We start from the raw sequence: 27,064 nt of genomic DNA, 5'->3' as shown, positions 1-27,064 counted from the left end.
ATAACCTGCCTCTCTAAATAGCACAGCGTGTTCAAACCCATCACTCTATCTCTCTTTTGCTGACCTGGCCTCTTTCTCCCACGTGTTACCTAAACGTTATCGTGTTGGAATAAAAAGAGAGAGAGAAAAATCCCTCTCTTTCTCATCATGTTCAACATCCACCCACGTGCGCTCCACCCTTCCCATTAATAGAAAATACTTTGAAGCGTCTCTCTGTCGTGTTGGGGCCCCTATAGAGAGGGCCCCCCTCCATGTGTTCTGGTAAAAGTTTGTATATATATATTTTTTGTGACTGTATAGGAATGTAACCTGGTAATAAATACATAATAATAATGATAATAAAAAGCCCTGGGGTGATACTTTTTCTCTCTTTTCCTTTCGGTTTCCACGACACACGCTCTCCTCTCTGTTGCACTTGCGCAACAGAGAGGAGAGCCGCGGAAAGTCTAGTTTTCGCACCTCCAGTGAAAGCCGCTGAGCGAAAGCAGGGAGGGGAGGGGAGACAGTTGGCGTGTGTGTGTGTGTCTGTGTATGGAGGCGGGGAGGGAAACCCATGACTTCCGTATTTTTTTCCTCTATCTGAAAGCGTGCTCTGGAGAGGCCCTATAAATGACCCTGTCATGGTGCTCGGAGCCGCCACACTCTCCCAAACAGCAGGATTGAGCTGAGGTGATAAACAGAGCGGACTAAACTCCCAGGAGGTAACTGACCCATCAGCTGGAGGACTGTCTTTAACTTCTTCTTCTTTTTTTTTTTTTACTTCTTTTTTGTTTTTACAATTCGCATCTTTTGAGCGTTTCGCGCCGCAAGACAATCTCGACAGCCGCAGACAGACCAATGGAGCAAAGCAGCAACCAAGCGGACGTGGAGTCGCTCCAGAAAAGCGTCGGACGGCGTCGGAGCTTCGTGGATTTCTTCCTCGGCATGTCCGTCGTGATTCTGTTCGTGGCGGTGACGGCTCTGGCTGTCGGCGGGCTGCTGGTGGTGAAGGAGCTGCGCTCCGAGCTGCGTGACCCCGCATCTGGAAGCGCCCGCTTGGTGGACAGTGGGTCCGCCTCTCCAGGTTACAAGGTAAACCGCGTTTTCGTTAATGACAATCTTATAATGCCTTATTATAATGCTTATAATAAGTTGGTTTTTTTTCCTAATCTTTGATTGTTTTCTGACACGTGTCCTCTTCAATGTTTTTTCTCAACAGATGCACAATTTTGCGTACTTGAAAGCCGCAGAGAGTGAGTATTTATTTTTATTTGCCCTAATTTCAACAAAGCTGTTGCTTCTTTTTTAAAAAATTTTTTAAATGAGTTCACATCCAAAATTAATTCAACAAAGCAACAATAACTACGTCAACGGTTAATTGGCAACGAGAACATGAATTCACTGTGTGTTATGTTAAAGTGCCACAGTCGAATAAAACAAATAAATAATATGATAGAGTGAAAATATGATAAAAAATAATTATAGTTTTTATGTGGAAAAATTCGATGCAATTATTTGACATTCTGCCAAATAAGGAGGGTCAAAAGCACTGCAATTGAATAAATAAATGTAACTGTGATAAACCTGTGGTCAATTCCTTAAAAAATAGAAAAATGTGTCAATATGTCAGTTTAATAGCAAAATAGAATAATGGAATGTCTACTGTTCGTCATGCAATGAAATTAGATTGAAATTCAGATTTTTGGTAAATATGGAGCACGAAAAGGGACAATAATAATAATAAATAAAGGTTTATTCGTCTAAATATTAGTTTTCAGCATGTACTCAGTCGTGTCTTGTAGGAGCTGCAGCTCAGTTTGTGTAGGCAGGATTGACACGATCAGTCTGCACTGCTGTGCAGGTCAGCCAATCAGATGTCGAGTCTATTGACAGTGAATAAACTGCAGAACATTAAGAATAAAATGTTTATGCATAATGTCAGCATGAACTAAATGAAAAGGAAACTCTGACTTTTCCAATTGTGTATTTAAGAAAGTATTGACTCGTTTAACTACAGATTTTAACAAACAAAAAAAACCCATTTATTTAATGTATTGATTACACTTTTTTTGAATTGTTGATGTTACATGCTATCACATGCAGAAAAATTTATTTTATAAATATATTTCGGGACTTTTGGCCCTCAGTCCCTTTCTCCCTTCTCATTCTCAAAGCCCTCTAAAGGGTGTTTTTCTTCTGCATGTGAAATGTAAAAAAAATGTAGGTTTAATGGATATTATCTGTGCTTACCAACCCCATGTAAGCATCTTCTAACCCCCCATATGTTTGTCTTCTCTTAGATAAACTAGACAACACTACAATGTCTTGGAAAGTCGCCCAGTCCGCTCTAGGGCCATCAGTTGGGAGCAACTTCCAGTACGACCCATCGAAGCGATCCCTGACGCCATCGAAGACGGGGATCTACTTCATGTACATCCAGGTCACTGTCCACTGCACCCACAAATGCCAAGCAGGCACCCTCAAGCTGGAGGTGGCCGACAAGCTAACCTGCCATGTGGAGCTTACGGACGACATGGAGAAAACGTCTGTGAGTAAAAAGTGCTGGACGGTGACCCCGCTGGACAGCCAAGACCTGATCGCTCAGATGACTGTACCGAAGGAGACACAGGAGAACTGGAGTTTGGACCACGACAGATCGGGCCTCGGGTTGTTCCTCGTAGAGTGACGATCTGCAGCCGCGGATGTCCGGAAGAGAACGGGACCCTGACCCTGTGGGTGGGGGCGTCGTAACACAAACGTGAACACCAGTGAGTTCTGTGTCTAAGCTCAGGAAGGTGGAAACGTGCCGGTGCCGGTACCAGTCAAGAGTTGAGGTGGGATGTTTTGTTTTTGTATTGTTGTCTTTTTTTTTTGCACTGAAGATTTAAAACCAAAGAGTCTCTGCAAGGACTTTAAAGAAATCTCAGGAGAACCATCACTCACCTGTAAAATCCCCCTCCTCCCAGAAAAAAGTCGGTTTTCTTGCTGTGTATTTATTTTAAGTTTTATTTATGTATCTATATTTATAACGCTGCGGGAATGTATTTCTGCTGTAGATGCCACTACATTTGTGTTGATGTGCAATGCATTGTTACCGCACTGATTTGGTTCAGTTTTGAACTCGGGGAGCTGGATGTTGTTTCATAAAAAAGGGCAACACGTTGTCAAGGAGACAAAGTTCTGCAATCGCGACTAGCGATTGCGGACGAGACGCATTCCATGTGGAAACTCGCGAGCCGGGAAAACGTTCCGCCTGTGAGAAAAATGTAAGTCCTGTGGACAAAACTATTCAAACGTGAATGTATGTTGTTGTGATCCATGTCAAACATGGATATAATGTTGTTAACTTTATTGCAATAATGAATAAATAAATAAAAATTAAAACGTAAAGTCACATCTGCAACACTTCAAGTGGATTTTGTGAAGCTTTATTTAGGTGAGGGAAAGTTCCCCGGTGTCACGGAGGCTGTAACGGGAACTGGACGCACATCACATCCTGTTTGTTGATTGCAGCGAGTGGTTTTGAAAAAAAAAAAAAAAAGAAGAAGAAGAAAAAAACCTGTGGGCCAGCAAACATACACACTTTTTTTTTTCTTCTACACCTCCTGTGTTGATGTCAAGCAAAACATTTCCGGCCACAAGATATGAGAAATACGCTTTTAATTTAGCCAGCGCAGGCAACAACAACAACAATTAAAAAAAAAGTTTACAGATTGCTGCGTTGCTTCCTATGAAGATGCAAAACTGCCTCTTGAAGGAATGATTGGTTTAACACGTCTGATGGATTTATTGCATTTAAAGGGCGCTGAATGTGCAACTCTTCCGTTTTGCCACATGCTTTCACTTTATGGCCCCAATTCATCGAAGGTCATAGGTCATCATAAATATCAAAACTCTGATTGGCTTATTAAGTAACTTAGTTTTAGCACAAATAGCACCTTTCCACTGAGTTTCTCAAGAATTGCATTTCTAAAAATATATAATTTCAAGTTTTACATCTTCATAAACTCATTAAAAAAAGTTCAGATTTAGGAATCCCTGCTGAAGAGTAAAACTCAGAAATGCAAGTTTAGAAAAAAAAAACTAACAAAAAACATCAAAAACCACAGACTTCTTGCTGTCTGACAGAATGAAACTGAAGTTGTTGTTTTCTGAAACAAGCCGATCGGTACCCTAAACGTTTTGAAGTGTTTGTTTTTACTCTTAGATTTTAAGAAGTGGATTATATCCAATAGTCTAATTTGAGATTTCATGACTTAATGGTTATTTTAAAGACCGGCATCAGTTCTAGATGCGTCTCAAACGGTCCAGTGAACTCATCAACAGCACAGGCCTGTTAACGAACCATCATTTGATTTTAAGTGTGATGAAACAGGGAGACAACTGAGATCTGCAGGACTCCAACCTTTTGGACTCCACTGGAATAAGGAGATGAAACAGGAAACGTTTGCTGCCCAAAACCCCCAAAGGACAAGGAAAAGTTCTTGCTTGGTCCAACTCACATGTTGACTGCTGTCAAATGATTCATGGCATTGGACAGTAGTGGTGGGCACATGGTGGTCACCTGGAACTGGACGGCGGTGGAGGTTGTGATTTCCTTCGCTTTGGATTCCGGAGCAGGTCAGTGCGAAACTTTTCTGAAGGCTTAAAGACACTAATGAGACGAGGATAAAACACAAACTTGGTGTCTCGCAGGGATTTACCTGAACAAGAAAATAATTATCCAAACCACAACGCACAGGCTGCCGGACTGGCCGGACTGGCCGTTTTGGCGAAACCAAGAACAACCGATTAAAAACAGACTTTTGAACAAACACACAGCAATTTGGAAAAATGAGGAAAAAATGCTTGTAATGTCTTGAGAAAGATGTTGTATTTGATCACACAGAAAATAGTCAAATTCAAGGGTTATCTTATATTCTAAAGATTGTCACTGTATGCACCGAAGGTGTGTGGTTGATATCAGCTATTTGCAAAGACATGTTACACATATAGAGCCAAAAACTGCTTAATGCATTTCACTGTCAGTCAAACATCAAACCAACCCCAGGAAACGCCACATTACCAAATTTGGACTTCCTTCACGAAATGGGCTAGCTAGACAGAGCTTGCCCATGTGCAGAAACTGAATATGCATTACTTCAAAAAAAAAAATATATATATATATATACATATATATATATGTATATATATATATGTATATATATATATATATATATTTTTACTATTTTTAAACATTTGACTTGGAAAGTCAAAAAACATTCACCATTTTGAGAAAATCTAAGTGTTAAAACTGAGCTCTGGGAATGAATGCGGAGAGTTTTGGTAAGTGAAAAGTCAGAATCAAAACCTTAACCCGAGAGCAGAAATTAAACAAAATGCCACAAAACACGTCACACCTTGTTAAAAACAATGCCGAACACGTTTTTATTGAGTTGATGCGTGAAAATAAAATTTTTTAAAAATCATTTCACCAGCTAAATAAACTGGCTCCTCGTTGTCTAAAAGTGTCCGATGCGAAACAGCAAAGCAATGGGAAGCTATTCTTTCACTTTCTGAACTGATTATGCAAAAACATTTTTAAAAAAGTTTCAAAGAGTCGAACATCAGAGGCACATCAAACACCTCAGCATCTGAAATTACTAGCGTGCTGAGCTTAAAGGAACGCTGCCTCAGTTTCTCCCTCGGCGCTTGGTTCAGTAACCCACAGCCACGCAGTTCTGAGTCACTCTGAGCATCGTTTTTACAGGTAGCTGCTTTCACACCAAAAGCCGTGCAGAAAACAGGCTGAAGGCAGAAACCCGGTGAACCCGGCGGGAGGCTGACAGTAAGCGTTGCACGCAACATTTAGAGGAAGAGCGACGGCGCAAGACGACAGGTTGCAAATCTCAGACTCGCCAAGTTGTGGTCCCCTTTTGTGTGTTTTTTTTTTTTTTGCTTTGGAGCGACAAAAACCCACGCTGAGAAATTTGAACGGGCGCATTTTCAGCGTGTCCGTATCTCATGCAAACTTTAGTGTTCAGCGTGGAAGCTAACAAAAGATTAACAGCACACACGATTTACAGCCTGAATTAAGCTGATGTACTTACATTTACATTCCTTTTGTCTTCTCCGTGTTTTTGTTTTTGTTGTTGTTTTGTTTTTTTGGAATTTTAGATCTAAAATTGGTCACTTTAAATTAGAAATCCACCTGTTCCTTTCCACATTCCTGCATCCAGCATGATGGAGGCGTTAGTGCAGCAAATCAAAAAGTCGCTTTAGGTGGTGATGTGAATGCTCCCTGTTAAATCCGCCCGCAGTGTAACGCAACAAAGCTCAACCTTACCTTAAAAGCCTGCTGAGAAGCAGCCGTAACACCTTTTGCCTTGACGCCACAACACCTGCCGTTACTTCAGCAACGCTTCCATATGGCGCAACACCCACTCTATGGCATCCTGCCTACTGCAGTCTGCCAAATATAAACCCCAACCTCTCTTGAAAGGAAAAGGACGACAGTGCATTGCAAAAGAATTCACAGCCTTTAGACCTTTGCTTACCCAACAACCCCGCGTTTCTAGATATGCTACAGAAGAGGAAAAGGTTGCATTCTTTTCAAACTGGTTTGCACGCAAAATCTCCAAAGCGTGAGATTTAGCCCCTTTCAGTCTGGTGCCGTTGAAAGTCATCATTGGTTGGGTTGAGGTGTAAAGCAGGTTTAGGCTATGAAACAGCATCCCGAGCTTTTGCACAGAGGATCTGGTCAATGAAAAGACTACAACACAAACTCAGTCCCATCGGTCTCGTAGGTTGATGGGAAGATGCATTGGAGGCAAATACAAGGTGATACCAGAAGAAAACCTGTTAAGAGATTTTAGGGGAAGTTATCATGAGATTTAGTTTTTCAGTAGTTGGTTAGGAGTTTAGCAAAACCTCTATTGCAATAAGGGCATGTCTACTTGTTTGTAGTTTAACCTTTAGCTTCAGGATGATTGGCTTGCACTAAAAAAACAAAGATTCTTCCCAATCGAGATGTGAAGGCTGATGTTCCTACATGCATCTTACCCAAGTTTGCTCTGCAAGAGACCGTTTATTTACATGTGCAAATGCCAGGACCTGCAGCTCTGACATGGTGAGTTAACACCACAGGTCTGTGACATCTGGTTTGTAAAGAATTGCCTCTCTAAGTAGTTTTAACTCAAAGACTCCTGATCATTCCTCACAGCAGAGGTTTAAAACTTGATTATCATAAGAAAGGGTGCTTGGAATGTTGCTTCGATATCTACCAAAGTTGGGCGCATTTTTGTATTTCCTGGGCGGGCTCCAAAAGTATTTTTGAGGTCAACCGTGATAATATTTTGCAGAAACCGCTTGTCATAGTAAACTTACTATGAAAGAGCACGCTGAGTCGACTAGCAGCACCTTTGCATCAGGTGATCGGGGGCGGTTGTGGTTTACGTTTCTTGTTTAAATTAAGGGGTGTCACTGCTGTTTTCACAGTCAGATTGGGGTAAGACTAGAGTCTTTTATGGTTTGGGTATGAAACTCTCCTGTTTCATGTTTGCCAAGTCCCACAGTGCAGAGTGGTGACAGTGCTACCTTTGCATGCAGGCATTTTTTGCATTTGTCAGCTTGTTTACTGACTCATTTCTGCGGTTTTGTGCCTTTCTGCAGCCTGCTCTGTGGGATAGTGTGAAAGCATTGGAGCACGTTGCTCTAAGGACGATGGCACAGCTGCACTGCTTTTCTTTCCAGTGTGGTTATTTTTGTTGTAGCAACGCATGTTTTTGCCAAGGTTTTGTTCAGAGCCACCATTGTTGTCTCAAAGGGCGTCCTCACACCTGATAGTCAGGTGGACTCGGATGGATCAGGGAACAAATTTTGCAGCATTTCTTACATTTTCAGCTGGTGCGGTTTGCTTTCTCACTGCCCTACGTCAAACAAGCCAAGCCATTTGAAAATGCTGTTCCTCTCGCATTTGCTTTGGTTGTACTTACCCAGAATGCCCTGCACTACAGGCCACCTCCTGCTTTTGGAGCGATGTCCGCCAGTCCCCTTGGTGTTCACATATGAATTTTAAGCACACAAGAGTTCACTTCAACTGAACTGAGACTGAGGTTTTTAGGTAGACTAGAGTTTGTTGGTCTTTGTCCGCATCAGAGTCCAGTTGCGTATTCAGACCTCCACAAACGAACCGGACAGATAAATTACAGTTGGGTTATAGTGGATTGTAAAGGGATGCTGTGAATGCTCCCTGAAGCAAGTCTGAGCTCATTTTGTTCTGAGCGTTCTTACAGAACCTTTAAGAATTTTGTCACATTTCAACAGCAGACATCCATCTACTGGGATTTTATATGACAGATCATACAAATGAGTGCATAATCAATACTTTGCGGAAACAACCTGCAGTCACAGCCGCAAGTCTTTTTATTCAAGTCTATACCGGATTTCCGGATCTATGGACTGAAATGTGAAACCATTCCTTTTGGTTTTTTTGCAGAATAGCTCTCTACCTCAGTCAGATTGAAATCTACGAACATAAATGTCAAACTTCACCACAGATTCAGAGTTGAAATTTGACCTGGACTTTGACTAGGCCATTCGAACAGGTGGATATGCTTTGATCTAAGTAATGCCGGAGCTCTGGCTGTACGTTTAGAGTTGTCCTGCTGGAAGGTGAAGAGAAGCATCCTCACCCCGTGATGATGCCAGCGCCATGTTTCACCCGAGGGACGGCGTTTTCTTCAACACACAAAGCGATAAGTTGGGCCAGAGCACCCTCTCCCGCATATTTGCTGTGTCTTGTGGAAATCTGTGTAGATTTCTTAGGAGTTCCTTTAAAAAATGTGTTGTTGTTTTTTTGCTGTTGACTTTTCCATACAGGCCAGATTTCTCCCTGCTCTTCAAGATGCTGTTCGTTTACTACTGATCTCTATTTAATAATTAGTTGATTTCTGCCTGCAGTTGGTTGCGCAGTTGTAACACCATACTTCATATGTACAATGTACACATATAATCTAAAGGATAGTTTGTGTGTTTTTGAACACACCCTCTTTTGTCTTGATTGTGACTATATAATCTGGTCGGCGCCGCAGGCTTCAAATAAAATGTGTAAAGAATCCAGCATTTTATCATGCAGCTGAACATTAATATGATGCAACAAAAAAAAAATAGAAATATGTGTAGCACATTTAGTCCAGAACAGTTTTCAAATCAAAGCTCTTGGGCCAAGCATGCACAGTTTCTTGCACAAGAAGCTTTTATATGTTTGTTTACCAGAGCATCTAAATGTGTAGATGTTTATCGAGCTCTCGCAACAGGAAATGACCCAAATTTCTGCCAAATGCAGAAACCTGGTCGTTCCTCTCACCGGTGTCTCTCAGAGGTGACCTGCTCCTCCACCTGGCGGCTTTTTTTTTTCTTTCTTTCTTTTCGTTTCTGTGCTCTCAGTTCAACTTGTTTCCAAGTGTGCAGAGTCGCGTTTGTCTTTCTTTTTGCTCTGGCGGTTCTCGACAGAGAACCTTAATCACTGTCAAACTTTCATTTCCAGACTTCTGCACTGTCGCGCCTATTTTTTTTATTTTTTTTATTTTCCATCTGAAACTTTGCTGCGTTTCTGAAACTCACTCACTGTGGGAAGAGCTGAGTCAGCAACAAGTAGCACTTTATTTCACTCCTCCTCCTTTCTGCGTCCTTACTCAACCACATCCTGCTCCTCACACACACACGCACACACACATAAATACAGTCATGCATACATACACAAACTCTCCCTTAAGCTGGTTGCACATTTGTACACCTGCAGCCCTGTAATGTGGGTTGACTGCGGTTTAAAGTTGTCCAAGTTAATTTTTCTCTCAGGTTATCATCTAAACAGAAAAATAAACAATATATCTATGGCTTGTGTTTATGCTACAAAGAAAGAGAGCCTCTTATAATTTGGTTTTTTAGCATTTTTTTTTTATTTAAACACCAAAATATGAAGAATAATTACAATGTAAATATATATTTAATCTGAATATCAGATACTTTTATATCAAAACTATTTGTTTTTTCATTGTTCTCAGAATTACATCCATCAGTTGTGGTGTACATATTATTAGACTGGTCGAAGAACTAGCACAGAGGTATTTCCATTCTTGTCTAAGAGTCTATCCAGATGGCACCCAGACAGTTTTCATTGGCCTCAGGAGACAACGTTTCCATGTTGCTCAGAGTGACATAAATTTCATCTTCTTCTTGCAGGAAGAAAATCCCAGACAGAAAACTTCTCCATTTGTTCTCGCCTGAAACGCCGTCCGAACGTTTCTCTAGGCCCCAGTTACTGGAAGAAAAACAGTGAGGAGAGTCAGATTTGGTTACATTTGTGTTGCATTCAGGGGGCTGGGGGGGGCTTATGCAACGACAGCAAATGTGGAGAATTGAGGAAAAGCTAAGTAAAAAAAAAAGCCCACCTTTTGGACTTCAGAAGATCTATAGATGTAGCATAGCCACTGGGATTTCTCACGATCTTGTGGAAGATAGGTGACGTCGCCTCCAAAACATCCACTACCAGCTTGGAGTAGACGTAGTAGTAGCCTTCCTGCTTGATTATCAGTCGGCTGTTGAGGTACTCCATTCTTCTTCTGTCGTCGTGACCCTGTGACCATTGCACTACATTGTCATTCGACTTCTGAGCTCCTGAAACACAACATTCATAAATCACAAAACTGAAACGGGAAACTGAAATAAGGTTTTTACTGGACTCCATTCAACTTTTTACACTTCCCAAACTGATTCTTGAATAGACCAAGCAAAGACCATGTTGCTTCCTCAACATGAAGTTGTGTTAAGAAAAACAAAATAAAATGCTTAAAAAGTGAAACGTCAACATAATAAGCTGATCTGATGACCAAATGTGGGTTGAAAGCTGGTTGAAATTATGACATCATGGGGGTTCTTACCCATCAAGTGAGCAAAGGGCCGTTTCTGTGGCTGCAGTGGAGGAATTTCATTGGATTCTGTTGAGGAAACCAGAAATCATCATTTGTTAAATCAACAAACTAATCAACTAATGTGGAAAATGATAAAGTTCTTGGGGAACAAAGGCAGTAATAACAGCTGCATCTCAATGCTTTCTTTGAAAAAGAAAAAACACATTAAACATCTTTCCAACCTGGAGTTCCTATTCGACTCGATGTCCTCCCATTCTGGAAAAAAAAAGACACAAAAAAGTGGATTGGTTTAAGCAGACAAAAATAACTCAGTGTCTGACGATTCACAATCTGTGTGCACATATATATTTACCTGCTGCTCAGACTTCACAGAGTGGGACAGGTTGTGGCACAGATTATTAGACACGCAGCCAGAAAAGGCCTGCAGGGAACGAGAAGGAAAATGAGCGTGAGCGATCTAAAAATGAGCTGGCGAGCCAAGTTGACTATGAATGACTGAAAGGAGAAATCGTTGCATGTAGGAACAGAAATGCCTGGTGACAGTAAATCATTCTGGAAAAGTGACTAAGAAGTGCAAGCCCTTTTTTTTCCTCCTAATTTGGAAAATGGAAAATCTTTCCGTTTAAAAAAAAAAAAGTATTTATTATTATTATTATTATTATTATTATTATTATTATTATGTAAAAAGTGGTAAAAATAATTACCACAATGAAATACAAATAGAAACTCTAGAGACAAAATCAAATCTGACCCTGGTTAACCCTAAGATCCACAAATTCACAACTAAATTTAGGTTTTAGAGAATCCAAGAGAGCACGAAATAAAATAGTCAAAGTGTCATAACAAAACGTGAAACGTGGCTTTAAGACGAGGGTTAACGCTACATATCTGCAGTTTATAGAGACAGAGCGAGAAAGGAAGTACGAATTCACACTGAAGTCTTATGACGCCTTTGTCAGCTTTGACCAGAACTTCACGAGTAAGAGATGACCCAAGCAGAATCTTCTTCTACGCTGCCATGTGACGTAGGAGAAAATATGCAAATCGCCACGCGGAGGAATTTCCAGTTTCACTGAGCCCTAGAGGGTCTCCCCTCATTCGAGCAGACATGCCAAGAGACACTCTCCTTACCTCGGTTCTTTGGTAAAGTATGTAGATTAAATATCCCTCAACAAAGATTGACAGCGCGAACAGAGCAACGAGAAGAGGGAGGAACTTCTGGCCCACTCTGGCCCATGTTGACTTCTTGCTTCTGGGCACGGATAAGTAGCTGGCCTGGCTGTCCACCACAAACACCTGCGGCGTGGGGGCCGAGCCGTCCTCTGACATCCTAACTGGATCACAATCCGCCTGTGCTCTAGCGTAGCTTGGAGAAGAGTTACTGAAAAGGAGAAAAATGGGTCATAGCTTAGCAGGTAGCCGGAGAAACAAAATGTGAAAGATAAACGCCAAAAACAAGACAGCAAAGTAATAAAAGTTACTTAAGTAATGTCAGAAGAGTCTAAGTTTACAGCAGACACATGTGGCGCAACCAGAGCCTGGAAGCAAAGTGATTTCTTCACATCCTCACTACTACTTTGACAAAGACAGTCATCACTGGTCTAATGAATCAAAAGAAAGACAAGGCATACACATAATTGTACACAGTCCTCCAAGTTCTTTAAATGAATATTACCTCAGATGTAAGTGTCCGTCCACAGCTTAGTCAACCATCCAGCTCTTTCTCACTCAGATCTCTGAAGATTGTTGGCGATTGTTGGCGACCAGCACAGGCATTCAGAACCAAAAAAAAAAACCCCAAAAAAACAACCCGAAAATAACCAATAAATAATACTATGAATCTGTTCTACCAAGAGCTATTTTACGTTTCTGCCAGATCTGTCCATCTCTGAAGGGAAAGGTCCTGTCAGTGTTCAAACTTAAATCCTTCCTCTGTAGTCGTATTTGCTTGCCTGCTGTCAAATGTCACTTATATTGCTTTTGAAGCAAGCTATTGTAAGGAGGAAATGAAGATAACATGGGGAAAAGACATGCAGAGAGCAAGAGAGAGAGAGAGAGATCCGTCTATGTGTTTGCATCTGTGAGGGACACTCCCTGCTGTATATAGCTGTCAACTAAAAACTGACACTTCCCTTTTGCTTTCTGCAGTGTTTTCCCTTCTTCTCCCTCCCGATCATGTGCACGGTTTCTCTGTGTTTCTTTTTTCTGACTTCGAAACTGCCTCGATTTTGTGAAGTCTCTCTTGAGCCTGTGATCTTCCAATGCGTTGGGCCGTGCTTGTTGTTGTTGTTTAAGCTTCACATTATCAGTAGCCGTGAGGTTGAAGCAGTCACATCCTTTGTTTGACCGCTACACATCTCTGCTACCACAGGTTAGCACTATGACCCACAGTGCAGCTCATCTCTGTCTCCTCAGTCAGCCTGAGCTGATATATCTGCAAAAACATCTCAAGTTGTCTTGCATGTTGCGAGACATTGCTAATTGGACAGCAGCCGCCTGCAGTGGATGTAGACGTGTTGCAAAAGACCAAAATTAATGATGCAACTTGTCCTCCGTCTTTGGATTTCTACATATAATTACCGTCATTGTCTTGTCGAGGAGTTGCTTCATTTTACTTTTCTGCTCTCTTCCTTTTTTTTCCCTATCAGTTTTACTTGTGATTCATTTTGATGTTACAGCATGGCCCAGTCAAAGTCCAGAACTAAATCCATCTGAAGATCTGTGACACGACTTGACACAGATTTTAAATATACAAATGTAAACCAGACTGTTCACATATAAATTTTATGTTGTTATTATTCTTGTTATTATTAGCTAGTATGCTAGTTTTGGATTATTTAAGCTGCATAATTACTGTAAAGTTTATCATGTGATTCATGCGTACGAATACTTTTTGAAGGCACTGCGTTCACTTCAACAAGATTTAATCTCTCACTGCTAACTTCCTCTTCTCGTTCTCAACATGTGTGAACTGAAAAGATTCTTACATCAACATTTTCACAATGTTGATGCAAAAGGTATTTTTTTATGTTAACTATGTCCTATATTTAAGCTAACCTTTTCTCTAGACCTTGTAAGTTTCCCTTTTCTCTCTCTCTCTCTGTCATTGGAGGGAACAGTTTGACAAGACAAACTCCATACGGCGAAACCTCACAATTCACTCTGGCTTACTCTCTACCCACACACTGTAACCTCTCACACAAGCCAGACGCGTACACTGACTGCCTGGTGCAGATGAAGATGCAGAGAGGACTGACGGAAGTCGGCATGCCGACCAAATTAGGGGCCCTGCCTACAGCGCCTGCGGCTTCTGCGTGTCGAGTGGAGGGACAGTAAGAACTAGAAATGCCCTGAGACACATTAGGTCTCCATGGGGTTAACCTTACTGTAAGGCTGCTGGCTCAAAACAAGAACTCGTTTTGGATAGTGGTTTCACACCATTCTTCGCTAAGACTCAAATAAAGTTGAGCTGGAAGTTTCCTTCCACTCATCATGGCCGTAAATGGCTCCCTCGTTTTGGGTTTCGAATGTTTTATTTGAGCCGAGGTGTTACGGTTACATAACATCCAAAGTCCAATCATGTTTCTAAAGAACAACTGGGCACACGAGCTTGGGTTGGTTGTAGATTTTGTACTCATCAATACAGGGTTAAAGTTATAAACTTCAAATTTGCTTGTATTTGTAGAGAACTTTATCAAGTCCAGAGGACTCCGAAGCTCTTTACGCCACATTCAGTCAATCACTATTTCACACACACACATTCACGCTGTAATACCTGTAAGCTACAACTATTAGCGTGTTATTTTGCCCATTAGTGGGTAAAATATGTATTGGACACATCACAATTTTACATTTTAAACATATTTCTAAATATGCCACTGGCAGGACATTTTCACCAGGTGTTCTGATCTAAATTAATAATTTTCAGACTATTGTTAGAATGTCATGACCTATGCAGTTTCAGCAATGATATCTTTAATCACAAAAATACATTTTGTCATTAACACGAACACTAAAATTAGACTTACTATAAGAAATGTAAGTGTTAGTGCTTTATCAAGTAGTCGCAGGGGAACAAGTTCATCCTGACATACAGGTATCACCATGAGGTCACATATTAATGACATTTACTTTGAGGTCTACAAATGTCGACTTTACCGCATAACATTTTCCACCACACCAAAACAAATTCCCCACCGTCAACATCAACACGGTTTGTTCTTACTTTTTCATGGTGACTCTTTGAAGAAGTGACAACCTGCTTACTTCCTCTTGGTTCGAAAACGGACACTTGTTTTCACGGTTAGTGACATATGGTGATTTCCTGGACCAGCGGTGGAGTGTCGACTTGTTCAGGATGTGTGCCCACCTCTATACAACTGATGTGACCCTGAACAGGACACAGTGCGTAGAAAGCAAGGGAGTGGATGATTTATACTGATTAAATAGCAATTCGCAAGAACTTCCCCGCCCCCAGCAAAATAAATCAAAGTAGCAATGTATACTTTCATAAACTGACAAACTATATTCAAAGTAGGAAACACTTTATTTGACAGGGTGTGAGTAAGACTGACATGACGCTGTCGTAAACAAGACATAACACCTGTCACGAACATGAAGGAATCTTTATGGACGTCTATGACGTTGAAGTGTCATTCGGTAAATAATGACACTTTAATGCAAAGTTGCTTTAAAAGTTGCATTGAACGTCCATTAAAAATGCCAACTTTGCGTTAAGGTGTCAATATTTACAAAATAACGCAAAGCTGGCACTTTTAATGGACTTCTTTTAAAGCAACTTTGCATTAAAAGTGTCATTATTTATCGAATGACACTTCGTGACAACAGTCACAGCCGTTCATAAAGACTCCTTCATCTTCATGACAGATGTTATGTCATGTTTATGCACACCAGGTCAAAAAAAGGTTTCACCAAACGGTTAAAAAAGTAGGAGTCTCAAACCATTTAACCCAGTGGTTTCTTCCCCACCCTCTCACATCCAGCTAAATAACATTTCCTATTTCCAAAAGACAAATTCCCCAGGTGATTTCATCTACCTTAGTTCCCCATTTGACAGCATTTCTACCCTTTTCTAATTGCTGCTCTCTGACAATGATTTATGTTGTTTGCATTACGGTCAGATACATATTTGTTTGGGTTGTGGTTAATGTTGCGTGTAAAAAAAAAAATCTCTGTTCCTGAAGGTTTGAAGAAGTTCTTATTGTCTTATATTTCTTTATCAGTTTTAATTATCACTATGAGGCGAATCGCTGGCATTTCAAGAACCACACAATGGCAACAAATAATTACTACAAACCTGCCTTGACATTTTTCAATAGAGAAACATTGATGTCAGATGCAGTACTAAAATCAGCCTTCCTGTTTTATCTTTTCCTGTTTAGATATTTTTGTTTGTTTAGTATTAAGTAAAACTGGTTAATAGCTGATTGTAAAAGAATATATGGGAGGTAAAAACTGACTTTTACCTCCCATATATTCTTTTTTTTTAGTTATTTATTAAAACCTTCACTACCACCAATGTTTTTCCTTCATCATTGTGCTTTTGTAATGTTTGTAAGAAAAAACACACACATTAACCCCTTAGCATTTCTCAATATTATCATAACAGCAGTTAACACTTTAGCTTGTTCTTCAGCTTGTCTCCAATGTAAATCCATCTATTTTATAGTTGAAGGTTGAAAAAGATTCTTGTCTGAAACTTTAAATAAAACATATAGTTTCAGACATGTAGACATATAGTTCATACAATATGAATAAGTATATTGTTATGTTATGACAGTATACTTATTTATGTTGTATGAATGTGATCTGTTGTGCAAACTTCTAAAAGATATTGTCAGAACAGTATGTTTCTAGTAAAGACATTTTACATTCAGAAATGCCATCAATTGCTCCGTTTGTATGTTGAAAAGTTCAGTTTGCTGTAGTCAGGATGACGCATAAATTTGGAATCATTTTTGGACAATTTTGTCTCTGCGGCAGACATACTGTATCTGTCAATGTCCTCCTCCAGTGTAAATAAAGCAGATATGATATATATCATGAATCTGAATCTGAAGCTTCCTGTGCTCCTCTAATTGAGTAATTTGAAATGAGGTCTCCTTGATCACTTCTGGCTTATTCTTCCTGATTTGCTGAACCTTGCGTTTTAAGTTCCTGTCTACGTAAATGGCAGCAAAATCTCACCATGACTCACAATGAAAACATAATCCGTTCCAATAGATGATGCTTTCTCAGTAGCTTATCTTTACTGTCATTGACTTTATTATGTTACAGGGTAAGCACATTGTATGTACTAGCAAAAAAAAAAACAGTATTACGTTATAACATGAAAACTTTATTGTGAAAACAACATTTTTGCGTTTGTACAATGTATTATAATTATATGTCCTTACATTCATACCATATAAATATAAAATTGCTTATGTGATAACAACATATATTTAGTAATAATGCTTGATATGTTTTATAACAGTATTTTTTCGTTTGTCTGAGGCGCCAGCTCTACACTTCCGCACGATTCCCGTCACTCTCCCTTTTAAAGACGTCGGGTTGCTCTGATTGGTTAAGGGCTGCTACTCTTCCTCTCGTGATTGGTCGCAGCCGCTGCCTTTGTCAGCTGGCATCTGTCCAATCAGAACGTCGTAAAGTTGTTCTGCGGAAGACGGATGCGAGGAAGATGTTTGTAGTCAGATAGCCGAGCGTTTGAGCAAATTTTCACCGCCATGGAGGCTTTCCGGGGCAGAATGAGCTGCAGGGGAGGACTGCTCGGCCTGACGGTAGCCTTCCTGTGCTGCGTGGGTTCCGTGCAGTGTTTTGGGCAGAGCCAAGACAGCGAGTTCACGTTTCTACTTCCAGCCGGAAGATCCGAGTGTTTCTATCAAACGGCAATAAAGAACGGCACGATGGAGGTCGAGTACCAGGTAAATGCTCGGTGGTCAGTGAACACAGTCACACGTTGTCCTCACAAACATCTACATACACATCTTTAAGTTATTGCCCACTAGTTGAATTAAAGCGTTGTCAATTCTCAGAAGCTGTAATGTGATTAGAATATTTAAAATCGCTATTTATCAAACCCAAAATGTATAATTTTTACTCCAATGTGGACTGCACCACTTACAACGTGTGTATTGTATACATAGTATAGTGTGTATAGCAGGTTCGTTCATATAAGTAATAGTTTTAAATTCACAAGACGACGAGGGAATTGCATAATTATTGCATCCAAGCCTATACAGGTCCTTCTCAAAATATTAGCATATTGTGATAAAGTTAATTGTTTTCCATAACGTAATGATAAAAATTGAACATTCATATATTTTAGATTCATTGCACACTAACTGAAATATTTCAGATCTTTTATTGTCTTAATACAGATGATTTTGGCATACAGCTCATGAAAACCCAAAATTCCTATCTCACAAAATTAGCATATTTCATCCGACCAATAAAAGAAAAGTGTTTTTAATACAAAAAAAGTCAACCTTCAAATAATTATGTACAGTTATGCACTCAATACTTGGTCGGGAATCCTTTTGCAGAAATGACTGCTTCAGTGCGGCGTGGCATGGAGGCAATCAGCCTGTGGCACTGCTGAGGTGTTATGGAGGCCCAGGATGGAGGCCTTTAGCTCATCCAGAGTGTTGGGTCTTGCGTCTCTCAACTTTCTCTTCACAATATCCCACAGATTCTCTATGGGGTTCAGGTCAGGAGAGTTGGCAGGCCAATTGAGCACAGTGATACCATGGTCAGTAAACCATTTACCAGTGGTTTTGGCACTGTGAGCAGGTGCCAGGTCGTGCTGAAAAATGAAATCATCTCCATAAAGCTTTTCAGCAGATGGAAGCATGAAGTGCTCCAAAATCTCCTGATAGCTAGCTGCATTGACCCTGCCCTTGATAAAACACAGTGGACCAACACCAGCAGCTGACATGGCAGCCCAGACCATCACTGACTGTGGGTACTTGACACTGGACTTCTGGCATTTCCTTCTCCCCAGTCTTCCTCCAGACTCTGGCACCTTGATTTCCGAATGACATGCAAAATTTGCTTTCATCTGAAAAAAGTACTTTGGACCACTGAGCAACAGTCCAGTGCTGCTTCTCTGTAGCCCAGGTCAGGCGCCTCTGCCGCTGTTTCAAAAGTGGCTTGACCTGGGGAATGCGGCACCTGTAGCCCATTTCCTGCACACGCCTGTGCACGGTGGCTCTGGATGTTTCTACTCCAGACTCAGTCCACTGCTTCCGCAGGTCCCCCAAGCTCTGGAATCGGTCCTTCTCCACAATCTTCCTCAGGGTCTGGTCACTTCTTCTCGTTGTGCAGAGTTTTCTGCCACACTTTTTCCTTCCCACTGAGGTGCCTTGATACAGCACTCTGGGAACACCCTATTCGTTCAGAAATATCTTTCTGTGTCATACCCTCTTGCTTGAGGGTGTCAATGATGGCCTTCTGGACAGCAGTCAGGTCGGCAGTCTTACCCATGATTGGGGTTTTGAGTGATGAACCAGGCTGGGAGTTTTAAAGGCCTCAGGAATCTTTTGCAGGTGTTTAGAGTTAATTCGTTGTTTCAGATGATTAGGTTCATAGCTCGTTTAGAGACCCTTTTCATGATATGCTAATTTTGTGAGATAGGAATTTTGGGTTTTCATGAGCTGTATGCCAAAATCATCTGTATTAAGACAATAAAAGATCTGAAATATTTCAGTTAGTGTGCAATGAATCTAAAATATATGAATGTTCAATTTTTATCATTACATTATGGAAAATAATGAACTTTATCACAATATGCTAATATTTTGAGAAGGACCTGTATTCTATAACATGCTAAGCTAAAAGTACACGTTATCGTGGTTGTTGCCCCAAAATTTAATAAATGCGTCCAAAGTTATATTTGGATGCATTTAATGAATAGATAATAAATAAATGAGTAAATTTCCAAGCACAAACCAGAACCTCTCAGCGGTAAATTGTTAAATTCATTAGTACATTAATAAAAAAAAGTTTTAATTTGTGTGAAAGTCCAAATGATGTCTATTATCCAGGACTCTAAACAAATCTATCAGTATCTTTTAAACTATTCAATATATGTAGAGTTACTCGTTTATGTAAAAAAGCACACATTTCTGTTTTGCATAATCCAAAACGTCTCGTTTCAAAAATCAGTCCACAAAAGGAAATTATAAACTTTTACTACCAAATATGTAGAAAATTCACAACGGTTCAATATTTTTAGCTGTCCTGCTGTGACAAATATGTCCAACGTTGAAACAGTTTTAGCTCCACTGCTGTCAGATCTGAGAGGGAGCCGAAAATTACAACCGCATCTCATTCGTGAACTCATCGCCACATAAATAGGAAGTTGCTCTTCAAACCGTGTATTTGCTGAGCTTGGAGGTCTTCGTGTCGGTGACGTCATTGTTCTCACCATAGAAAGAGGAACTTGAGAATATTTCACTCAAGCATTTATTTCTCATTTTGTTATGTAGTGGTCATTATATCCCAGTGCTTTTCAGTGCAAGTCCTTCTTTTGGTGTATATATATAATTCAATACAACTGACATCTCAAAGCACTGTACAATATTACAGTCAAGCCATACAGTCAGGCCAGTTACAGTCCAAATAATAACGCAATACAATCAAATTCAATTGATTATTTATTGCCGGTTGGTAAAAGAAAGGTATGTTTTAAGCACAATCCTGTAAGTAAACAGAGTGTCAACCTCAAGGACTTAAACCGGGAGCTGGTTCCAGATAACTAAAGATCTGCCGCCCATTTTACCCACAGAATACCATTTTTGCGTTTCTTTGTGTCCCCGACGTTTGTTCAGTAAATCTTCACTTTTGCAACAACGGATTTAAGAGATCGATGCCAGAAAGAAGCAGAAGCCGGGAGAAACCAAACCCAAAGAATAATTTTTTTTGGTTTCATTGTGGGAGTTTGAAGATGTGCTGAAATGCACGCTGAATGCAAAGGGACAGGGACTTATGTAAAACCCTTGCTGAAAATATTCTTATATCTTCTGCAAAAGATATAATAATATTATTGAGTTTTACATGTTCTACACTGGAAAAAACACAAATGCTTGCGAAGTATATTTAGCCTAGTTTCAAGTGCAAATATCTTACTGTACTTGAGATAAGATCAAACAAACTAACAACTAAACTTTCCGCAAGATATAGGAGCTTGTTTGTAAGTAAAACATTTTTTATTATTATTAAAAAATACTGGTTCAACTGGCAGATTTTTTCACTTATAACAAGACATTTTTCCCATCTTCTAAGTGAAATTATCTGCCAGTGGAACTAAAACTTTTTCATCAAGATTTAGAAACTGTTGACTTAAAACAAGTTCATATATCTTGCTGAAAAGTGACTTCTAAATTATTTCAAGTGTGCGAAGATATTTACACTAGAAAAGAAACAGAATTCTCATTGAGATTTTGTGTTTTTTGCAGTGTACCGTCCTTGAATCGTTTAAAATCGCCACTGTGTTTGTGAATCTACATTTTTAAGAGCACATTCCTGTTGCTTTAGTGTGAATAAAAGCAGTTCTGCAAAAAAAAAAAAACAGTGGAGTCTTCCTGCTCCACAGACGGTTGGTCCGTAACGCCATGTTTGGAGAGCGACCTTTCTGCCAGTAGTTGACATTGTCTGTTTGCTCAGTATGTAGATCACCTACTGGTTTGTTGAGCGCACGTTCAAGAGTCAAGGAGGGTGTGGCCGAGCCTTTCACTGTTTGGGCATTTAGGAAAAAGGTTAATAGACACGGTTGAAAGCGTAATTTCTAAATCAGATTGTGAAACGAATCTAAAGATTTGTCCTCTTTTGACTGTATGATCCGCCTGTGGTCCCAGGTGATAGCAGGAGCAGGCATGGACGTAGACTTCACCATCATCTCCCCTCAAGGAGCCCGCCTGATTATCGAGAATCGCCGTTCTGACGGAGTCCACGTGTAAGCAGGCTTTAAATCCTTGATCAAGTTTCACCTTGCCAGCTTTACCATCTGTTTTCTCTCTTTGTTTTTTTGTTGTTGTTGTTGTTTTTAAAACCTGTTTGTCTGCGTCTCTGTTGCCGCAGGGTGGAGCCCATGGAGGAGGGAGACTATGAGATCTGTTTCGACAACGGCTTCAGCCGCTTCTCGGAGAAGATGGTGTTCTTTGAGATCATCATCGAGGGACAAGGAGGGGATGTGGGAGGAGACGACGAGTTCCCGGGTGTAGAGGAGCCCGACGGGAGCCTGCTGGAGTACAAGCTGGATGATATCAGGGTGAGAGAGAAACAGCAGAAGAAGGTCTAGCGTCTAAGATTGCGATGCACGCGACGTGATAGAATGCCAGGTGTTTGTAATGTCAAGAAACAAGACGGTAATAACGCAAATGCTGTAAAATTGAACTAAAAAATCATATGATTTGTTACGAAACGATCGTGAAGGGATAGAAAATATTGACCCACTGCCAAAGAAGATGTCTTGTCTATCGTCAGTGAGGCACAAGTACAGCTCAGACTCAGAACTTTCTGCTTAAAAAAAATCTTTTATGTAGGTAGAATGAAATCATTTCTGTTTTGTCACAATATTGCCACAGTATTTGTGTAGCTAGTTGAAAATAAAATAATAATTAAAACTATTTATAGTCTTGGACACGTTGCAGAAGGCGGTGAAAGAAAAACAGGGTTATTAAACCACAGAGTGTGGCACGCAGCTGAACTTTGGACTGCAGCTCTAGAAGGAAGGTTTTTGAAAAGATGATGTCCTCACTGTGCCAGAGGGAAACTCCTGAAGCAGGCCTCTCCTTCAGCAGCTGCTAGCTAGCTAGTGATTAATGCTACGTGAGTAAACCTTTAGCTGGTCTGGCTTCAGAATGGTCTGGTATCTATTTAGACTTGTAATTAATTATTATATAGGGTCAATGCTGCAAACTTTGACATTAAGAGCCGTATACAAAGCAGTGTGTCTGCATATCCTTAAAAAGTCTTAAAAACACTTAATTCATGTAATCATGCCTCAGAATGTCCTGAATTCATTAAAAAACAAAAGTTAAATGTTGTTGTGGTAGGATTAGTTAATGCTATGTAGAGATCCTACTCAGATTTCCGTTTTCACGCAGTTAGATCACAGTTTGAGTCACGCACACATACCTTCACTGCATTGTGTGACTCCTACGGTTAGCTAGCTGCTAATATGCGCTTGCTAGCTAGTTAGTTTCTTTTCTTTTTTTTTTTACATCCATAACGGATAAGTGCAGATTTATTTCCAGTTCATCTTTGCTATTGTCTCACTTCTGTTGTTGTTGTAATTGTAAAATAATTGAATTACTTCCACTACCAAAAGTAACGCAAACATTGATGCTGATCTTCAACTGTTAACTGATGAATTTTACATGAAAAATGCACATTTTTCACCGTTATTTATGTACAGTAGAAGGTGGCAAGAGTGAACTTTATCTGAGTGTTTCTTTCTTTTTAGTTTAGACATTTGAATCGTTTTGAATTAGGCATAACATTTTTAGTTACAGTGTATTCTTGTCTTTCAGCGCAATGCTTTTAGATAGGGAAAATTATAGCTTTGTCATATCCTCCTCTCTTATTTGATAATGTTCTAAACAGTAGGTCAAACTTGTTAAAGGTGGAAAAGGTTATGAAATGATTGGTTTTTGCTCTCAATTCTTCACAGATTCGCTCTATTTGACCTTTTTCAGTATAGATTTATGGAAGCGACGTGTAGAAAAGGCATCAATTTAAACATTGTGGCCCTCTTGTTAGCAGCACCGTTTACTGGTAGTAGTTCTCATCTGAAAAGGGCAGTTGTTGTTTTTTTTTTTTTTTTTTGGTTATTTAAATATGGAAATAATACATGCCTGATGAATTGTTCCTTTGTCAGGAGAAGGAACATGTTTGGCTCGTGAGCCGCAGAAAGTCTGAGGAAGTGGGAAATTTAGAAAGATGGACTAACGCAAAGTTGGTTTTTGGTGTTTACGTGAGACCTGCTGACATTTAGGAAAATGTGCCCTTGTGGCCTGCTGGATGTGGTTAGATGGCTCCCAGTTTATGCTGAACTATTGTTTGTAATCTTTAGCTAATGGGAACACGCCTCAGTGGCTGACAACTTTAGGTAGGAAATAAATCCTGATCTCAAAGGCATGCTTAGAATGCCATAAAAAGTTATTGATGCTCAACCTGCTAAAAATATGACTAATATTAGTCATTTCTAAAGAGGACGTATGTTTGGACTTTGAGTTTATGTACTTAGAAATGTGTGAAGAGAGTAATTTGTTTGGGGCAGTCCCTCCAGAGGTTAGTGATGTAACTTGGCATCTCTTGTTTAAGGTCATGTTTTAGGTCTATATGTATAAATATAAATATAAATTAATAAATATTTTATATATATATATATAGAGAGAGAGAGAGAGAGAGAAATGTCATCAGCTATACAAGCAGACTCAGGGTGTTTGCACATCCTTAAAAAGGCTTAAATTTGTGTATCTAAAATTAAGGCCTTAAAAGCTTTAGTTTCAAAAAGTGATTTGGCCTTTAATATATTTATCACAGGTCTTAAATGTTATAACACGATTGTTTAATCTTGTATATTCTGTTTGTTTTGTTTCTTTTCGTTATTTTGTTTCCTTTCTGTCAGGTTGTGTTTGAGTCGCACTCCGATATCTTCATTGCGTTTTGTCTGAGTCGAGATGATGGAGGCCACCGCTAACTCACTGCTAATACACCTTTGGCTGCTAGCTAGCTTTTTTTGCGTCTATTGCGGATAAGACCAACTTTATCGCCTTCACCACTTGACGTGACCAAAGTTTAGACATTTCCGTTAAGATATGGGTCTTAAATTGCATTCATGGTGGTCTTAAAAAGTCTTAAATTTGAGTTGGTGAAACTTCAGAACCCGGAGACGAGACTTGTCCGTGGTGTAGTTATTCCTTTTTTCTTTTGTTGTTTAGCATTAGCTTGTGTGACTTGAACACCGTTGCTCTCTGCTCGGTTTCCCCTCAGGAGACCATGGACTCTCTGCACAAACGCTTGGAGCGTAGCCGGCAGATGCAGACGGTCTTACGGGCTTTTGAGGCGCGGGACCGAAACCTCCTGGAGGACAACCTGTGGAGGGTCTCGTTCTGGTCGTGTGCCAGTGTGCTGGTGATGCTGTGTGTGGCCGTAACCCAGGTGACCGCGACACGACTCGTTCATTCACTGCATTTTAACCAAGCGTCGCAAAGTATGACGCACGTTCATCCTCCTTCAATCTTTCTTTCCATTTCACTGATTTTGTAAATTTAAGTAATGGTCAGTGTGATTTGACATTTACATATTTTATTCCACTTTATTAGTAGTAATAATGTGAAGTGTGTGTTTTATTCTGGATATTTTAAATATCTTCCAGTACCAGTGTTGGGTGATCTTTTCAAAATGAAACTTTTATTTCTTGGTCTTAGATGGAGCAAATTTGCATTATTACGCAATTATCAATGTAATACTTAAAAATACTCTCAAAACAACAGCAATAAAGTCGTTTCTGTGACAATTAATCGTCCATCCAAATAGATATATTTATATGTAATCATCCATCATTCATCAAAAAAAAAAATATATATATATATATATGTATATATATATATAAATGAAGGAATAAAATAAAAATTGGATCATTTATTTGTAACTACAGCCAGTAGTGCATCTATTCAGTACTGACCTGAATAAATATGCATTTAACTAAAACATTTCTATTTTAATCATTTTGTACGGATCTTTTTTTTGGCTTTTTCTCCAAGAATCTCCTGCATTTACGAACCAGTAATGGGACGGTCTTACTGGCGTTTTCACTGATTTCTGTGCTTGTTGCCTTTCCGCAGGTCTACACCGTTCGCAAACTGTTTGACGACAAGCGGAGAGTCTGCACATAGAGGAAGCATGCCAGACAGACGGGTAAACAGACTGTGAGCAATAATGACATTTCTTCCATCCATCCATTTTCTGTCCACCCTTGTCCCTAATGGGGTCGGGAGGGTTGCTGGTGCCTATCTCCAGCTACGTTCCGGGCGAGAGGCGGGGTACACCCCGGACAGGTCGCCAGTCTGTCGCAGGATGACATTTCTTTAAATCACAAAGTGTAACCAGAAGGTGAAGAGGTATGACAATGGGGAAGTTGAAATTCATTTTGTTTAGTGCCTTTAATGCCACGTCTGGCCACAAACCAATAAGGAAATGTGCGTCAGTGCAGTCCTACGCCTCTGAAACGGGGCGAAGGGGTTGGGATTTTTCGGTAAAGGTAGACGGTTCGCCTAGCTGCCACGTTGCTGGTTCAGAGGATAATAACGTGCAACTGTGCTGACTCTGCAGTTGCGTTTGTTTTAGTTGATGCTGGTGTTTTTCTTTTAAGGGTCCTGTTTAACGAGTCACATTTTTAAGTCTTTTGACGCGCGTGGGAAGGAGGGAAACTTTCACAAACTGACTGCCGGTCTCTGCCGTAGACGTCTGAACAACGTAAACACACCGACTGTGTTTGTGTTTTATACTTCAATCATGTGTTTTTTCTTTCAGATGACAAAAGGGTCCTTTTTGTTCATGCAGACACATTTTATGTTTACATGTTCTGTAAGATGTAATGAATCAGCTTTTAGTGAAAGACGTTCGTGACAATAAAATCATTGTTTTACACTGAAAGAACGCAGAACTGAGCAGGTTTTTGCTTTTTGCCGTATGAAAGTTGGTATGAAAGACTTTAAAGTGTTAAAATATTAACAAACTATCCAGTTTGGTTTAAGTTTGTGACTTGATTTGATCAGTTGTTCAATCTTTAAACTGTGGAACAGAAACTGGATCGGGTCTCAGGTTTTCTCAAATGTCACTGGAATTGGGAGGATTCTAGTTCTGAGTTGGAAAAAGTTCTGAATATTAATCATTGATGGTAATTAGCACTATGAATTATTAATATTCCTGGTGCTAATTACTATAAGCAACTTGATAATAGAGGGGTTTTTTATGCATTAAAACCCATGCAAAGTGGACCATTTTAATTGACTTTTTTTTTATACAACTTTGCAGTAAAAGTGTCATTATTTACCAAATAATGCAAAGTTGGCACTTTTAATGGACTTTTAATACAAATTGTAATGCAGTTTTGCATTAAAAGTGTCATTATTTACCAAATGGCA

At 39.9% G+C, this 27,064-nt stretch overlaps 3 protein-coding genes across 3 annotated transcripts; 2 read left to right on the top strand and 1 right to left on the bottom strand.

Annotated features, from left to right (window-relative positions):
• The first annotated feature begins 532 nt into the window (after positions 1-532).
• LOC114144674 (uncharacterized) lies at positions 533-3,373 on the top strand. The gene is made up of 3 exons (XM_028017750.1): positions 533-1,071; positions 1,199-1,232; positions 2,280-3,373. The coding sequence occupies exons 1-3, from the start codon at positions 838-840 to the stop codon at positions 2,663-2,665; spliced, it is 654 nt and encodes a 217-aa protein (XP_027873551.1). The 5' UTR covers positions 533-837; the 3' UTR covers positions 2,666-3,373.
• Positions 3,374-9,890: 6,517 nt separating this feature from the next.
• LOC114144667 (uncharacterized) lies at positions 9,891-13,052 on the bottom strand. Its single transcript, XM_028017742.1, has 7 exons — positions 12,565-13,052; positions 12,021-12,270; positions 11,242-11,310; positions 11,111-11,144; positions 10,899-10,955; positions 10,410-10,635; positions 9,891-10,279 (listed from the first exon to the last, which is right to left on the bottom strand). Exons 2-7 carry the CDS (start codon positions 12,216-12,218, stop codon positions 10,099-10,101), a joined length of 765 nt encoding a protein of 254 aa, XP_027873543.1. The 5' UTR covers positions 12,219-12,270; positions 12,565-13,052; the 3' UTR covers positions 9,891-10,098.
• Positions 13,053-17,543: 4,491 nt separating this feature from the next.
• On the top strand, positions 17,544-26,580 carry tmed1b (transmembrane p24 trafficking protein 1b). The gene is made up of 6 exons (XM_028017746.1): positions 17,544-17,833; positions 21,767-21,864; positions 21,990-22,179; positions 24,909-25,076; positions 25,763-25,861; positions 26,000-26,580. The coding sequence occupies exons 1-5, from the start codon at positions 17,636-17,638 to the stop codon at positions 25,811-25,813; spliced, it is 705 nt and encodes a 234-aa protein (XP_027873547.1). The 5' UTR covers positions 17,544-17,635; the 3' UTR covers positions 25,814-25,861; positions 26,000-26,580.
• Positions 26,581-27,064: the final 484 nt, after the last annotated feature.

The sequence above is a fragment of the Xiphophorus couchianus genome, chromosome 5 (assembly GCF_001444195.1).
Source record: "Xiphophorus couchianus chromosome 5, X_couchianus-1.0, whole genome shotgun sequence".
Taxonomy (NCBI): Eukaryota; Metazoa; Chordata; class Actinopteri; order Cyprinodontiformes; family Poeciliidae; genus Xiphophorus; species Xiphophorus couchianus.
This window is presented reverse-complemented; position numbering and strand designations above follow the sequence as displayed.